Raw genomic sequence first — 16884 nt, forward strand, 5'->3', positions numbered from 1 at the left:
GAAACATTTCTATCCTATGTGGACACTTTCCTGGATTGTGCTAGCTCACAGCCCTCACGTGTGGGATATGAGAAGCAGTTGGTTATTGCAGCACACAAGCTGGTTATCATTGGCGATGCACTGGGGCATTTACTTAGTTGTGGCCAGCTACAGGCTCAGTTAGAAGGGGAGTCAGGAACCTTGTGACAAGGACTAAAAGAAGTGATGCTTACAACAAAGGAGGCAGCTGCACTATACCCATCTTGTACAGCCCAGAGAGCCGTAGTGAGCAGCGTCTCTTTACTCCACAGATTCACAGATCTGCTGAAGAGTTTAGCTAGTTGAAAGAGTAAAACTAAAGGATCATGCATGTTCATATGATAAAGATAATGTACTTTAGAATATGGGCAGCTGAGGGCATATACATCGAAGAATGATTTAGGTTTTGTGTTTTTTTCTCTTAATACCATAATATATATCAATAACAAACTTAAAGGGACACTGAACCCAAATGTTTTCTTCCATGATTCAGATAGAGCATGCAATTTTAAGCAACTTTCTAATTTACTCCTATTATAATTTTTTTGTTGTTCTTTTGGTAACTTTATTTGAAAAAGCAGGAATGTAAGCTTATGATCCTGCCTATTTTTGGTTTAGGACACTGGATAGCGCTTGTTGATTGTTGGTTGCACTTAGCCACCAATCAGCAAGCGCTACCCACGTTCTGAACAAAAAATGGGCTGGCTTGTGAGCTTTACATTCCTGCTTTTTCAAATAAAGATACCAAGAGAACAAAGACAAATTGATAAAAGGAGTAAATTAGAAAGTTGCTTAAAATTGCATGCTCTATCTGAATTATGAAAGAAAAAAAATTGGGTTCAGTATCCCTTTAATTTGTGAAATGTATCATAGATCCAAACAAAACTAATTTGTTCTACACTTGTAACTAATGCAACCAAACATTATGGTAGAAGCCCAGAGGTAAGGTGCCAGCAAATTAGTTATAAGTTCCACCTTGTCATAGGTTTAGTACCCCTGACCTATATAACTGCTTTCCTTTTTTTTTGTATTATCAGAGAGCATCAATGCACTGGGAGTTAGCTGGTGATTGCTGGCTGCACACATACTCCTCTTGTTATTGGCTCACCCTAGTTGTTTATCTAGCTCCTAGTAGTGCATTGGTGCTCCTGAACCTACCTAGGTTTACTCTTTAGCAAACGATAACAAGAAAACAAAGCAAATCTGATAACAGAAGTAAACTGGAAACTTGTTTCTAACTGAATGTTTCGTCTAATCCCTGTGAGTTTAATTTTAACTTTACTGTCTCTTTAATAATAAAAATGTAAAATTCTAATTTAATAGACATATAAAGAAGAAAAGAGAAGTACCTTAACCGCCGGCTTGTTGATGGCATTGTGGCACTCTATATGTTGGCAATGGATCGGATTCCAAGCTGTAAAGATAAACATTTTAATTAGTCCCAATTTTAAACCTATAAAAAATTACTTTCAAACCCATCCTCTTATATGAATTATGTACAATATTCCTTGTTCCTATTAGCCAATGATATAGAATATTGTAGCAGCAACAGGAAATTCTTGCTGCTTCAAAATAAATGTAGGCAGCTTTAATATATTGGGGTCAATTTATTAAATGCCGGGCGGACATGATTGCTACGCATACGCATACGCAGTCGGCATTTAACATTGCACAAGTATTTCTTGTGAAATACTTGTGCAATGCCGCCCCTTGCACATTCACAGTCAATCAGCAACTAGGGTGTCAATCATCGCGATTGGATCAGATTGGGATGATTGCAGTCCACCACCTAGCGTAAAGTGTAAGGATTAAAAAAAAAAGTTGCACCAAGCACAACATAAAAACATTAGATAAAGTAATACACTCATATAAATACTTTCTGATAAAAATATTTAATATAAACATATTATGCATACTCAGATGCTTTTCCTTTTAGTTTTATAAGCCATTCCATTCCACTTGTATACCTTGTTGCTGTTAAAGGGACAGTCAACACTAACATTGTTATTGTTTAAAAAGATAGATAAAACCTTTACTATCCATATCCAAGCTTTGCACAACCAACATTGTTATATTAATATACTTTATAACATTTAAACCTCTAAATTCCTGCCTGTTTCTAAGCCACTATAGACAGCCTCTTATCACATGCTTTTTTATTTGTTTTTCACAACAGGAGACTGCTAGTTCATGTGGGCCATACGGATAACATTGTGCTAACGCCAGAGGGGTTCTGCACAACACAGCTAAAATGCAAGTCAATAGATAATAAATAAAAAGTCATGTGATCAGGGGGCTGTCAAGGTAATCACAGAGGTAAAAAGTATATAAATATAACTGTGTTGGTTATATAAAATTGGGTAATGGGTAATAAAGGGATTATCTATCTTTTTAAACAATAAACATTTTTGTGTTGAGTGTCCCTTTAACAGAAGTAGGTTAGTCATCACACTGCTCAAAATTTAGTGCCTCAAGAAATGTGTCAGCTCCCAAGTAATAGCTATATTAGCCGCTAAAACATAATAGTATCCTAGGACTGTAGATATTATGTGCAGGAGCCTACAATGCACTCGCTGACACATTTCTCTACTAGTGAATCCTAACAGCACTGCTGCTTTTAGATGTCAAGCAACTGATTTTAGTTGGATGAAACTCATTTCCAGCCAGTAACAATAATTACATATTCATCTTAATTTTCACAGGACTTGGGTTTACTAAACAACCGGGAAGTGTAGGTGGGCTCTGTTTTGATATTTAGTCCAGTTATCGACAATCCTAATGGGTTAACCTGATTCCACAATTGGCAAATCAAACAGAAAAAAAACCATATTCTTTAGAAGTAACAGCACACAGTGAAGATCTAGATGAAGATGGCCTCATGCTTCTAGACATAAAAGGATGAAAAGTGAAGAATATACATTTTATTTAATAGGAAGAAATGGGTGTCTCAGCCATTAGAATTTTTCACTTGAGAGCGGTCAAGGTTAGAAGTATTTGTAGTGGGGATTCAGGTTAGCCATTAGGGTTGTTTGCAGTAGGGAGCGGTCACAGTTAAGATTAATGAAGGACTGGGATTTGTTCAGCACTGGGTTTATTTGCTGTGGCTAATATTACTATTATTGTTAATTATGTTGGAGGCAAGCAAGTTTTTTTTTAATGGGGGCAAAGGAGGCACTGGTTCACAAAGGGTGTGGAAGCTCACTGGAATACGATGTTTATAACCCCAGGAATCAGCTTCTCTCAAATTACAGTAATGAGGAGGTGGAGCTTCACTATTTGACAACTCTAAGGAGAATGGTTTTGAAGTGAGTGTAAACCGAATACTGGCTAAGAGCAAACGGAGGGAATAAATACTAAATAAATAGTATTTATTCCCTCCATTAAGCTCTTAGCCAGTATCCGGTTTACACTCACTTCAAAACCATTCTCCTTAGAGTTGTCAAATAGTGAAGCTCCGCCCCCTCATTACTGGGCACAGACATCAGGGGCCCCATCCGATATGCAGAGTCGCCCGCAAAAGCCGGCGACGCCGGTTTTTGCGCGGGTTTGGTATCACATATACGGCGTAGCATACAACTTACGCCCGTATATTTCACACGTCGCCCGCAATTTTTACTCCCATAGGCTAACATGGGACCGCGTCGTAAGTCGGTATCCAATATCCAGCGCAAGGCCTTACGTGGTGTAAATGGAGAAATCTTACTCCATTTTCACCTCGCCATAAAATGCAGCCGTAGCAGGCCTTGCACTGAGTATGGGAGCACCTTAACTCCCTAAAATGCCTGCAAAAAAAAAAACTAACACCTAATGCATGCGCAATGTCTATCTACCTGTCAACCGCAATCCCCCACCGCAATACCTAATAAAGTGTATTAACCCCTAAACCGCCGCTCCCGGACCCCCCTGCCACCTACATTAAATTTATTAACCCCTAATCTGACCCCCTTACACCGCCGCCACCTACATTAAATATTTTAACCTCTAATCTGACCCCCCTACACCGCCGCCACCTACATTAAATATATTAACCCCTAATCTGACCCCCCTACACCGCCGCCACCTACATTAAATATATTAACCCCTAATCTAACCCCCTACAGCGCCGCCACCTACATTAAATATATTAACCCCTAATCTGACCCCCCTACACCGCCGCCACCTACATTAAATTTATTAACCTCTAATCTGACCCCCCTACACCGCCGCTCCCTACATTAAATGTATTACCCCCTAAACCTAAGTCTAACCCTAACACCCCCCTAACTTAATTATTATTTAAATAAATATAAATAATATTAATATTATTAACTAAATTATTCCTAATTAAAACTAAATACTTACCTATAAAATAAACCCTAAGAAAGCTACAATATAATTAATAATTACATTGTTGCTATTTTAGGATTTATATTTATTTTACAGGTAACTTTGTATTTATTTTAACTAGGTACAATAGCTATTAAATAGTTAATAACTATTTAATAGCTACCTAGTTCAAATAATTACAAAATTACCTGTAAAATAAATCCTAACCTAAGTTACAAATACACCTAACACTACACTATCAATAAATTCTTTAAATAAATTAACTACTTCTGCCGGTCCGGATGTCCTCTTCTGCCCGGATAGGATGAAGACTTCTGCCGGTCCGAATGTCCTCTTCTGCCCCATCGGATGACCACTGGTGCCCGGCTGGGTGAAGACGACTCAAGGTAGGGTGATCTTCAATGGGGTAGTGTTAGGTTTTTTTAAGGGGGGATCGGGTGGGTTTTAGAGTAGGGGTGTGTGGGTTGTGGGTTGTAATGTTGGGGAGGGGATTGTTCTTTTTTTTTACAGGTAAAAGAGCTGATTACTTTGGGGCAATGCCCCGCAAAAGGCCCTTTTAAGGGCTATTTGTAATTTAGTATAGGGTAGGGCATTTTATTATTTTGGGGGGCTTTTTTATTTTATTAGGGGGTTTAGATTAGGTGTAATTAGATTAAACTTCTTGTAATATTTTTTTTATTTTTTGTAATTTAGTGTTTGTTTTTTTGTAATATAGTTTAGTTTATTTAATTGTATTTTATTTTAGATAATTGTAGTTAATTTATTTAATTAATTTATTGATAGTGTAGTGTTAGGTGTATTTGTAACTGATGTTATGATTTATTTTACAGGTAATTTTGTAATTATTTTAACAAGGTAGCTATTAAATAGTTATTAACTATTTAATAGCTATTGTACTTAGTTAAAATAAATACAAAGTTACTTGTAAAATAAATATAAATCCTAAAATAGCTACAATGTAATTATTAATTATATTGTAGCTATCTTAGGGTTTATTTTATAGGTAAGTATTTAGTTTTAAATAGGAATAATTTAGTTAATAATATTAATATTATTTATATTTATTGAAATAATAATTAAGTTAGGAGGGTGTTAGGGTTAGACTTAGGTTTAGGGGGTAATACATTTAATATAGGTGGCGGCGGTGTAGGAGGGTCAGATTAGAGGTTAATATATTTAATGTAGGTGGCGGCGGTGTAGGGGGTCAGATTAGTGGTTAATATACTTAATGTAGGTGGCGGCGGTGTAGGGGGGTCAGATTAGAGGTTAATATATTTAATGTAGGTGGCGGCGGTGTAGGGGGGTCAAATTAGGGGTTAATATATTTAATGTAGGTGGCGGCGGGGTGCGGGAGCGGCGGTTTAGGGGTTAAACACTTTATTTAGGTGCGGCAGGGTCTGGGAGCGGCGGTTTAGGGGTTAACACATATAATGTAGGTGGTGGTGGGCTCCGGGAGCGGCGGTTTAGGGGTTAATACATATAATGTAGCTGACGGTGGGCTCTGGGAGCGGCGGTTTAGGGGTTAATATTAGGATAGGTTTATTGCGGTGTGGGCTATGGCGGTTTAGGGGTTAATAATTAGGCTTATTGCGTTGTGGGGGGTTGTCGGTCTAGGGGTTAATACATTTATTATTAGGAGTGAGAGGGGGGATTGCGGATATAGGGGTATACGTGTCGGGCTTATTTTTGGGAGACAGGTTAGACAGTTACGGAAGATTTAATATTTTAGTTAGTTTTTTTAGGCGCCGGCAGTTTCTGAAGTGCCGTAAGTCACTGGCGACTCCAGAAATTTGAGGTTACGCTCATTTCTGTACATCGCTAGTTTATCCGACTTATGTACTTTAGCAACTGCCGGCGCCATATATGTAATACCCCGATGTGCGAGGTGAAACTACGGGCGGCGCGAGTTCCCTCGCTTGCGCCGAAAACGACGCCGTATATCGGATCGCACCCCAGTTCTTTTAAATCCCTGCTTAGTTTCCTTATGTTGTCTCTGCATTCTCTGAACTCACATCACATTTATACATTAAGATGAAGGGGTATATCTATCAAGCTGTCAACTATGCTGCATTCACCAGCACCAATACACTCGCCTAACATCGCCTAACATCCCGGCCGCGTATCTCAATATGCTCTCCTTATTTATGAAAAAGCCGGCAAAAAGACGCGCACCAAGTACGGGGCGATGAGCATCGGACTGTTGTTAACTAACAGTCTTCGATCTCGCGTATATTCGACTTTTTCCAAACATTATTTATACCCTGTCACTAAACACCGCCACTATACTAAAAATTTTAACCCCTATCCCGCCACAACCTAAATAAAGTTATTAACCCCTATCCCACCACTCGCCGACCCCACCACAACCTAAATAAAGTTAATAACCCCTATCCCGCCGCTCCCCGACCTCGCCGCAACCTAAATAAACGTATTAAACCCAAAACCTCTGGCCTCCCACATCACTACCACTAACTAAACCTATTAACCCCTAAAACGTCAGCCCCCCACATCGGCAAAAAATAAATGAAGCTATTAACCCCTAAACCTAACAACCCGCTAACTTTAAATTAAAATTACAACATCCCTATCTTCAAATAAATTTAAATTTACCTGTAGAATTAAAATAAAACTATATTAAACTATTAATTAACCTACCCTAACTATTTTCCTACAATTAAATTAAACTACCAATTAAATAAACTAAATTACATATTAAAGAAACCTAACCCTACTCAAATTATTTAAATATACTATTAAACATTATTAAAAGTACTAAATTACCAAAACAAAACCACTAAGTTACAAAAAAAACAACACTAAATTACGAAAAATAAAAAACCACATCAAAAATAAAAAAGAATTACACCTAATCTAATAGCCCTATCAAAATAAAAAAGCCCCCCCAAAATAAAAAAAACCCTAGCCTACAATAAACTACCAATGGCCCTTAAAAGGGCCTTTTGTGGGGCATTGCCCCAAAGAAATCAGCTCTTTTACCTGTAAAAAAAAAAAATACAAACACCCCCCAACAGTAAAACCTACCACCCAATCAACCCCCCCCCCCAAATAAAAAACCTATCCAAAATAACCTAAGCTCCCCATTGCCCTGAAAAGGGCATTTGTATGGGCATTGCTCTTAAAAGGGCAAATAGCTCTTTTACATGCCCAGACCCTAATCTAAAAATAAAACCCACCCAAAAAACCCTTAAAAAACCTAACACTAACCCACGACGATCCACTTACAGTTCTTGAAGGATACATCCAGGCAGCAAGAAGTCTTCATCCGGGTGGCCTCTTCCATCTTCATCCATCTGGAAAAGTCCTCCTCCAGGCAGCAAGAAGTCTTCATCCAGACAGCATCTTCTATCTTCATCCATCCGGCGTGGAGCGGGTCCATCTTGAAGACATCCGCCGCACAGCATCCTCTTCATACAGCTCAATCCTATTGGCTGATTTGAACAGCCAATAGGATTTTAGCAGCTCTAATCCTATTGACTGATTGGAACAGCCAATAGGATTTTAGCAGCTCTAATCCTACTGGCTGATTGAAATCTTTCAGCCAATAGGTATGCAAGGGACGCCATCTTGGATGGCGTCACTTGCATTGAAGTTCCAGTTTACGGTGGCGACCGTATGAAGGGGATGCTCCGCGCCAGATGTCTTTAGGACGGACCCACTCCACGCCGGATTCTTGCCGCCTGGATGAGGACTTCTCCGGATGGATGAAGATGGAAGAGGTTGCCCGGATGAAAACTTCTTGTCGCCTGGATGATGACTTTTTCGGCTGGATGGATGGATGCTTCAAGCGGGACTTTAAGAACTGTAAGTGGATCGTCGGGGGTTAGTGTTAGGTTTTTTTAAGGGTTTTTTGGGTGGGATTTATTTTTAGATTAGGGTCTGGGCATGTAAAAGAGCTAAATGCCCTTTTAAGGGCAATGCCCATACAAATGCCCTTTTCAGGGCAATGGGGAGCTTAGGTTATTTTAGATAGGTTTTTTATTTGGGGGGGTTGGTTGGTTGGGTGGTGGGTTTTACTGTTGGGGGGTGTTTGTATTTTTTTACAGTTAAAGGAGCTGATTTCTTTGGGGCAATGCCCCACAAAAGGCCCTTTTATGGGCCATTGGTAGTTTATTGTAGGCTAGGGTTTTTTTTTTATTTTGGGGGGGGGCTTTTTTATTTTGATAGGGCTATTAGATTAGGTGTAATTCTTTTTTATTTTTGATAATGTGTTTTTTTATTTTTTGTAATTTAGTGTTGTTTTTTTGTAACTTAGTGTTTGTTTTTTTTCTGTAATTTAGTACTTTTAATAATGTTTAATAGTATATTTAATTAGTTTGAGTAGGGTTAGGTTTTTTAACATGTAATTTATTTAATTTAATTGGTAGTTTAATGTACTTGTAGGATAATAGTTAGGGTAGGTTAATTTATAGGTTAAAAACTTAAATTATGCTTACCTGATCATTTTCTTTTCTTCAGATGGAAAGAGTCCACAGCTGCATTCATTACTTTTGGGAATTTAGAACCTGGCCACCAGGAGGAGGCAAAGACACCCCAGACAAAGGCTTAAATACTCCTCCCACTTCCCTTTGACGAACAACACCTGAAGCAAAAACACTGCACACTGCAGTCATCTAAAAATGACTCTGAAACTTAAATACTTGCAGGGCAAGTAGAAAGCAGCTGAAGATAGGAACCTTCAGATTGCTAAGTATCCACTAACCAGCGGATAACGTCGCAGGCTATCTAAGAGCCATCAGTCCTTCCCACAAATCTTGAATGTGGAGAGAGGAGAAACCTCAAAAAGAGTTACAGTACCTTGAATGCTCCGAGGGCGAAATAGCAGAGCAACAGATCTCAGATCCTGCTCCAACACCAGCCCAAGCGGCAGACATGTCTGAAACACAGGGGGACAGAAGAACCCAACCACAAGCCCCCAGAGAATGGAAGAAAAAAGGGGGGACTCACCCACCCCAACAGAGCTCGGGTACCAACCCAATCCGCTCCTTGAAATTAGGCACTCCCAAGGAGAACCCCCTAGGACCTGGAACAGAGTGCAATAGATCCGTAGGAAGACCTGTCACAACTCTCTTAGACAGTCTCTACGTAGAGAGATCAATTTCCAACAGGTGGAACAGAGCCCACAGAGCAGCAGATGCTGCCCCTTACAAAAATAAGCCACCTGATCCAACCTCCTACACACAGGGCTGGACAAGGACCCTCCAGAGAGAGGAAACCCCAACTCATAAGGAAGATAAACTATCCCCTCCAAAGTGAAGGGCACAGATAGGAACAGCATACATGTCCACAAGACATGAAGCCATAGCATGATCAGTACACGGACTGAATGAAAAATCATCCAGACACCACTGTTGAGCCAACAGAGAAAAAAACTCCCCATAAAGGAGCGCACTCTGTCCGAAGGACAAGTCAGGCCTTAAGGTTTATAACCAGTACCCAAAGGTGGATGAGAACTCTGGCCTACCTGCTTGCAAGCCCAATGAGCTAGCCCCTATGTCACAAACATAGGGTCCCTGAAAAAAACTGGGTCGTCTCGAACCAGTCCATCGGATCATAAGTCTCCAGACATCCAAGAAGGATCCAATTCAAGAACTCCAGACCCGGGACCCAGAATCGTCATAGAACAAACAACACCCTCAGGTAACACAAGATACCCTGTCTGAAGCAATCAGACCTCACAAGGGATGAAATCCGGGAAATCCGGAGAACGGGTACAGGACTTACTCGTAATTCCCAGCCCAAAGGGAAGAGAACACCCTTAACCGGAGGTAAACACCCCACCCAGCAAGGTACTAGGTCACGACAAAGTCACGCAATTTCTCTAGAACGCAAAGGCCACAAGGGCAGCACTAAGGGAAATGAAAACGAGAACATAGTCACTCGAAAGAGAGTAAAAGAAAGGCTAGTCTCCATAATCCTTTCAGATTTACGTTCCAGAGGACTACACCCAAGGGAGAAGAATGCAAAGCATCCCGAACCCAGGCAGAAAAACATCCCCTAAGAAAAAAGCTTGGAAAAAGAAACAACACCTCCTATCGCCCCTGATATGGAGACGACTAACTCCCGAAGGAAGACAGAGCCTCACGGCCTTCACTTCCTAATTGAGCGGCCAAAGCCGCCACAAAAACCGGACGAAGTCCAGAAAGTCTCGACCCAAAGGAAGAGAACCTCTAAAAGGAATAAGTCCTAAAAGGACACTTCCAAAGAGACCATGAAAGGCAAAAACATGAGAAACGGTGGTATAATGGACCTAAATCCTCCAAGCCTCCAACCCACAATGGGAAGGAACACTCTAGTTCCCAAAAAAAATTCGGAAACAACTGAGCATGTCGCCGCAGATCTCAATGGAGTCCCGTCCCACTAGATTGAAAGGTGAATGAGGACTGAACCAATTCCCCATGCCCCTAAGCAACCGTGGACCCTCAAGTCCTCTCAGGATGCTAGTTGAAGCTTGTAAAACAAGACAATCACATAATAATATTAAGATCACTGGGCGCCCTCACCGGACCAACCGAACATAAAAAGTTGCCACGTGTCTGAACTAGACCTCAAAGACAGAAGAATTTGTACCCAGTCAGGACAAGCCTGAAACCAAGGACCCCAGCACTGTCAAGGCCACATAGAGTCTCCCCAATGATGGAGGGATAAAGAACAGTCTGTCAGACTTTTGTAAACAGAGCGAACAAAATTGCGAGTATCAATTACAGAGAGGAAAGTTCCTGAAGGAAACATCACACCACAACATGAGCTTTAAACCAAATAAAAATCATCCTCACCGGATGAAAATAAAAGATAAGGCAACCTGTAGGTTATCGCCCAGGAAGAACGGACAGACCCGCAGAACCAGTCCAACAGGGGTCCGAGACTTTCAAGCTCATAACTGGAAAAGGAAACACAAATAACAAAGACTATAAGAAGATTACTTCATCCCCTTATGTCTATGTATACAAGCCAGTCGAAGAGTAAGACTCAGAATCCCCAGATTCTAAGAGTGGGATCCGCCAGCAATGCCAAAAACGAGACCTAGTAGGACACGAAGGCACGCCAGTCTATAACGAAAGGCGCAACATACCTCCGCTGGTACAAAAGGAAACACCGGCCCGAAAGGTTGACCCCCTGAGGCCTCAGGGGCAGTCGCTCCCCCCGGAAGGCAGAACTGGACCAGGCGATCCCACGCATGACGAGCCACGGTTAACGAAACACGGACAATATCTTAAGCACACTCCCGGGAGGTGCAGATGCGCCAGCGCCAAAGATATGGCCATGAGGAACCATGTCGTAACCTCCGGTGAGAACAGGCCACACTCCCTAGAAAGGATAAGTAGCGTTTGGGTTACCTGCATGCGTAGTAAGAGTTGAGGGTAGGGAACTCGTCTCGTCAGAAATAGAATCCCCAGAGACGGATGGCTCAGTGGGCACCCGATTCCCCGATCCTGAGGAACAGCACTCTAAAACGGCATTCGGAACATAACTGATGGGCATGAATCCCCCGGGCCAATTCATATTCTTCGCAAGAAGTAGAGTCTGAATCAGAGACATCCGTCTCCAAGAATCCTCCATAACTGGGACTCTGCCGCCTCCAGAGAACCAGACACCAGCGGACCAGGATTTCTCCGTTGCCACGCGGTCAGGAAAAAGGAAATGGGGTCACAAGGTAAACCTTGCAGTCCATGCAAAAGCGCGTCTGACCGAAAAGGCTGCGTCACTAGACATAGGCCGTTATGTTCCAAAATAGCCATGAGCCGACGCAACACTACACAGTAGCAGACAGAATCACATAACAAACATGATTATAAACCCCCCTGTTCAATAATCCCCCTCAGGAGATATTAACCCTTGATTCCTAGATACAAAAAGGAGCCTCACTGAGACCCTATGTTAAAGTTATCCCCAAAAGGTTGTAGCCCCGTTCGGATAAACAGTTGAAATTACAATACATCCATGATGAAAGTAAAATGAAACGATCTTACCGGAATCTACACTGTGGATCAGGAACATGGCCCTTCAAGTGTGACAGATAGTAGCGTCGCCTCTGCCATGGACTTGAGAGAAAAAAGCAGGCAGCGAAACTCGTCAACGCTGATTGGTTGTGGAGCTGTTAATATGAGTCTGGATGGTTTCGCAGAAAGACTCTCCCTGCATCTCCGGACCATAACTTTCACCCATGCTCTCACTGAGAGGCTGACAGGACTACTTAAAACTCCAGTTCCATGCCGAAGAGTACTACCCTCCATAAGAGACTATCGAAAACTTCTGACACTTCTCTGCCAACCTCCTGGGACGAAAGGCAAAGAATGACTGGGGGATGAGGGAAGTGGGAGGTGTATTTAACTATTTGGCTGGGGTGTCTTTGCCTCCTCATGGTGGCGAGGTTCTAAATTCCCAGAAGTAATGAATGCAGCTGTGGACTCTTTCCATTTATGAAGAAAATAGTTTATTTTAATTCTACAGGTAAGTTTTAATTTATTTGAAGATAGGGATGTTGTAATTTTAATTTAAAGTTAGGGGGTTGTTAGGTTTAGGGGTTAATAGCTTAATTTATTTTTTGGCGATGTGGGGGGCTGACGGTTTAGGGGTTAATAGGTTAAGTTAGTGGTAGTGATGTGGGAGGCCAGAGGTTTAGGGGTTAATACGTTTATTTAGTGGTGTCGGGGAGCGGCGGAATAAGGGTTAATGCATTTTATTTAGGTTGCGGCGATGTCGGGACGGCAGATCAGGGGTGTTTAGACTCGGGGTTTATGTTAGGGTGTTAGGTGTAAACGTAACTTCTTTTCAACCATAGAAATCAATGGGATATCTGGCAGAATCGAACATAAGCTTTCGGTGCTTTCAGACTCAGCGGCCTCCAGGGTGGCAGATTGAAAACCAGGTACGCTGCTTCGGAATAGCCACGAGCGTACCTGTTAAAAGTTTGATAACTGGGAAAAAGTGTCAGATAGAGCCGAATGTGTATTCGGAACATCTGTAATGACGTAAGCATCGATCTGCGTTGGACTAAGACCCGCGGATCATATGTTACGTCACAAATTTCAACATTTGCCGGTCTGTAGGCTTTGATAACTAAGTCGGATCAAGCTTGCAACAATTACGCTGCGGAATTCCAGCATATTTGCGGTTGACAGCTTGATAGATAGGCCTTGAAGTCTTTATGAAATAACAAAAGGTAAAATGCATTTTACTTTCCATTCTGCTTTATATATTTATATGCGGCCAGATTACGAGTTTTGCGTTAGAGGCTGTGCGGTGCTAACAAGCAGTTTTTTCTCACCGCTCACTTACCTGCATCGCTGGTATTACGGGTTTTTACAAACCCGGTGTTAAAAGGCAAGAAGTGAGCTGGTCGTATGTGCTCGTGCACGATTTCCCCATAGACATCAATGGGGAGAGCCAGCTGAGAAAAAGTCTAACACCTGCCAAAAAGCAGCGTAAAACTCAGTAAAGCAGCCCCATTGATTCCTATGGGGAAACTAAATTCATGTTTACACCTAACACCCTAACATGAACCCCGAGTCTAAACACCCCTTATCTTAAATTTATTAACCCCTAATCTGCCGCCCCCTACATTATATTTATTAACCCCTAATCTACCGCTCCGGACATCGCCGCCACTATAATAAACATATTAACCCCTAAACCGCTGCACTCCCGCCTCGCAAACATTAGTTAAATATTATTAACCCCTAATCTGCTGTCCCTAACATCGCCGCCACCTACCTACATTTATTAACCCCTAAACTGCCGTCCCCAACGTCGCCACTATATTAAATGTATTAACCCCTAAGTCTAACCCTAACACCCCCTAGCTTAAATATAATTTAAATAAATCTAAATAAAATTTATATCATTAACTATATTATTCCTATTTAAAACTAAATACTTACCTATAAAATAAACCCTAAGCTAGCTACAATATAACTAATAGTTACATTGTAGCTAGCAAAGAATCAGATGTAGTAGACCGAGCGCTAGTAATACGAACATATATACCCCAACCAGGAACGAAGGCCACACACCTTCAATTACCACAACAGAATATACAATACTAACTACCATGATGATCCTCATCAGGGAAATACAAGAGCCTCCCCGATGAGGAATGGTTTTGAAAGAAGGACATCACTTTCGGATCACAGGCAATACACCCATAACTATGGAAGAAGAGACTCATACTATAATAATCAAACCAACTATGACCAGTATACACCTATGAATTATAGGAATACTAACAGGAGATCAAGTTGGAGAGGACACCCCTCCAATAACTACGGGAATCATAGATTTCCACAACAAAGGAACAACTATAAGGCGGATCCACGCCACCATAACCAGATACTCCAATCCAGCAAAGGCAACCCAAATCTGGGAAACCCCGAGGCTCTGAGCCTAGCGTCTAGCTCTGACCAAGTTTTTTTAGGGGGAAGCCCCCAACCTCCCAAAGTAAAGGAGAAAGAAAGACCATCACTAAAGAGAAAAAATATAGACTCAGAAGAAGCAAGAAGCCCCACTCAAAAAAGAAGACCACTAGAGGCAAGAGAGGAGGCGCAAAACTAAAGAGAAAACAAGGAAAAACCCTGAGCGAACAGATGATAGCCTGCCACCCGTCCACCAGCAAAGTACCGACTGGTCCTAAAATCAAAGGGATATATAATCTCAGCTCCACACAACTATCAGACAAGGAAGCATCAGTACTATCCTACGGTTTGAGTTTTGCTCCAGCAAAGGGGTTGAATAAATTCCAAACCTTTATTGGCATAAAAGAATTTGTCAGAAAGCTGACACTGAAGAGACATTTCTCAAGGACCCCAACTGAAAGACCTATCCTACAGCAAAGACCAACTCCAGAGGATCGATTCCTACATACTAACTTGAAACCTAGATCTACCTACTATCCGACTAGTAGTAAAGGTAGTGCTATAGAAGCCTTTGAAATCAATGTCTGCAAAGAAATTAAAAATCTCAGCTCAGACAAAGTGAAACACATCAAACATAACCTAACTAGGTCTCAAATGGGTACTATCAGAAAACTCGAAAAGAACCATGACATAACAATCAAACCAGCAGACAAAGGCGGCGGCATAGTCGTCATGGATAGAGTCAAGTATGACAATGAGTGCATGAGGATTCTGAACGATGAAACAACTTACGAAAAACTCAGAAGCAACCCAGTGGAAAGATACAAAGAAGAACTAGAAGATTTACTGATTAAAGCCAAGACACAGGGAGTGCTTAACGACAAAGAGTTCAACTACATTACGGTAACCTATCCCATCACACCAGTCTTCTATCAATTACCAAAGATTCACAAGTCTTTGGTAAACCCACCAGGAAGACCCATCATCTCAGGAATAGGGTCCTTGTCTAGCAACCTCTCTGAGTATGTTGATAAGAACCTGCAGAAGTACGTCCTGAAACTTCCATCATACCTGAGGGACTCCACACATGTACTAGCCCTATTAGACAAAATAGTCTGGGATAAGAACTATATACTAGCAACGTGTGACGTCACGGCACTCTATACAAGCATACCGCACGAGGCAGGCATAGAGGCCGTAAATTCCTTTCTACTAAAAGACCCAGAAGTACTTGATGAACAACGTCTATTCATATTGGAAAGCATTAAATACATCTTAAGCCACAATTACTTTTGTTGTAACAACAAATTCTACAAACAAGTGTGCGGCACAGCAATGGGGACCAGGTTCGCGCCTAGCTATGCTAACATCTACATGGGTCAATGGGAACAGATATTCTGGGACTCATGTCCAGCAAGCGCGGACCTGGTCCTCTATTCCAGATACATAGACGATATATTGATCATCTGGAAGGGATCACTGGAAGACTTAAGACACACCATTGACGTAATGAACCAGAATGAAATGAACCTAAAGTTTACGTCTGAATACAGCTACAACAAAATCAACTTTCTGGATCTCACAATCGAAGTTAAGAATGGTAAAATTGAGACGTCGACCTTCTTTAAGAAGGTCGACTGCAACAACTACATTCATAGCCTGAGCTGCCACCATCCAACTTGGAAAACTAACATACCAAAAGGACAACTCCTAAGGATAAGAAAAAACTGCTCTAACCCAAAGAAGTGGGCTGAACAAGCAGAGATACTGAAAGAAAGGTTCTTGGATAGGGGGTACAACAAAGAGACTTTGGAAGAGAAAATTGTGGAAGTGGGAAAAGTCGACAGGAATAGCCTAGTAAAATATAAAACAAAACAGGCAAAAGAAATGGAGGACAACATTATCGATGTACCCATGACCACTGAATATTGCTCCAATAGATTTATCCTAGAAAGAATCATCAGGAAGCATTGGGCTATATTGAAAGAGGATGATATAATCGGGGAGAAGCTGATATCACAACCAAGATTTGTCTATAGGAAGACCGACAATCTGAAAAATCTTCTGGCACCAAGTATCCCAAGAAATAAGACGAGTAACACCGTGAACCACCAAGGCAAAGCAATCACAGGCTTCTTCCCTTGCCCAAGTTGTAAGGCCTGCAAAAGCG

General features: G+C 41.4%; 1 protein-coding gene across 1 annotated transcript in view; it reads right to left on the reverse strand.

The window, feature by feature from the left end:
- The window catches only part of UNC79 (unc-79 homolog, NALCN channel complex subunit), a 538284-nt gene that overhangs the window by 419319 nt on the left and 102081 nt on the right, over window positions 1–16884 (reverse strand). The window contains exon 8 of the mRNA XM_053710079.1: window positions 1368–1432. Coding sequence (XP_053566054.1) covers window positions 1368–1432 — 65 coding nt within the window. The remainder of the gene's footprint in view (window positions 1–1367; window positions 1433–16884) is intronic.

Source organism: Bombina bombina, chromosome 1, assembly GCF_027579735.1.
Source record: "Bombina bombina isolate aBomBom1 chromosome 1, aBomBom1.pri, whole genome shotgun sequence".
In the NCBI taxonomy this organism is placed as follows: Eukaryota; Metazoa; Chordata; class Amphibia; order Anura; family Bombinatoridae; genus Bombina; species Bombina bombina.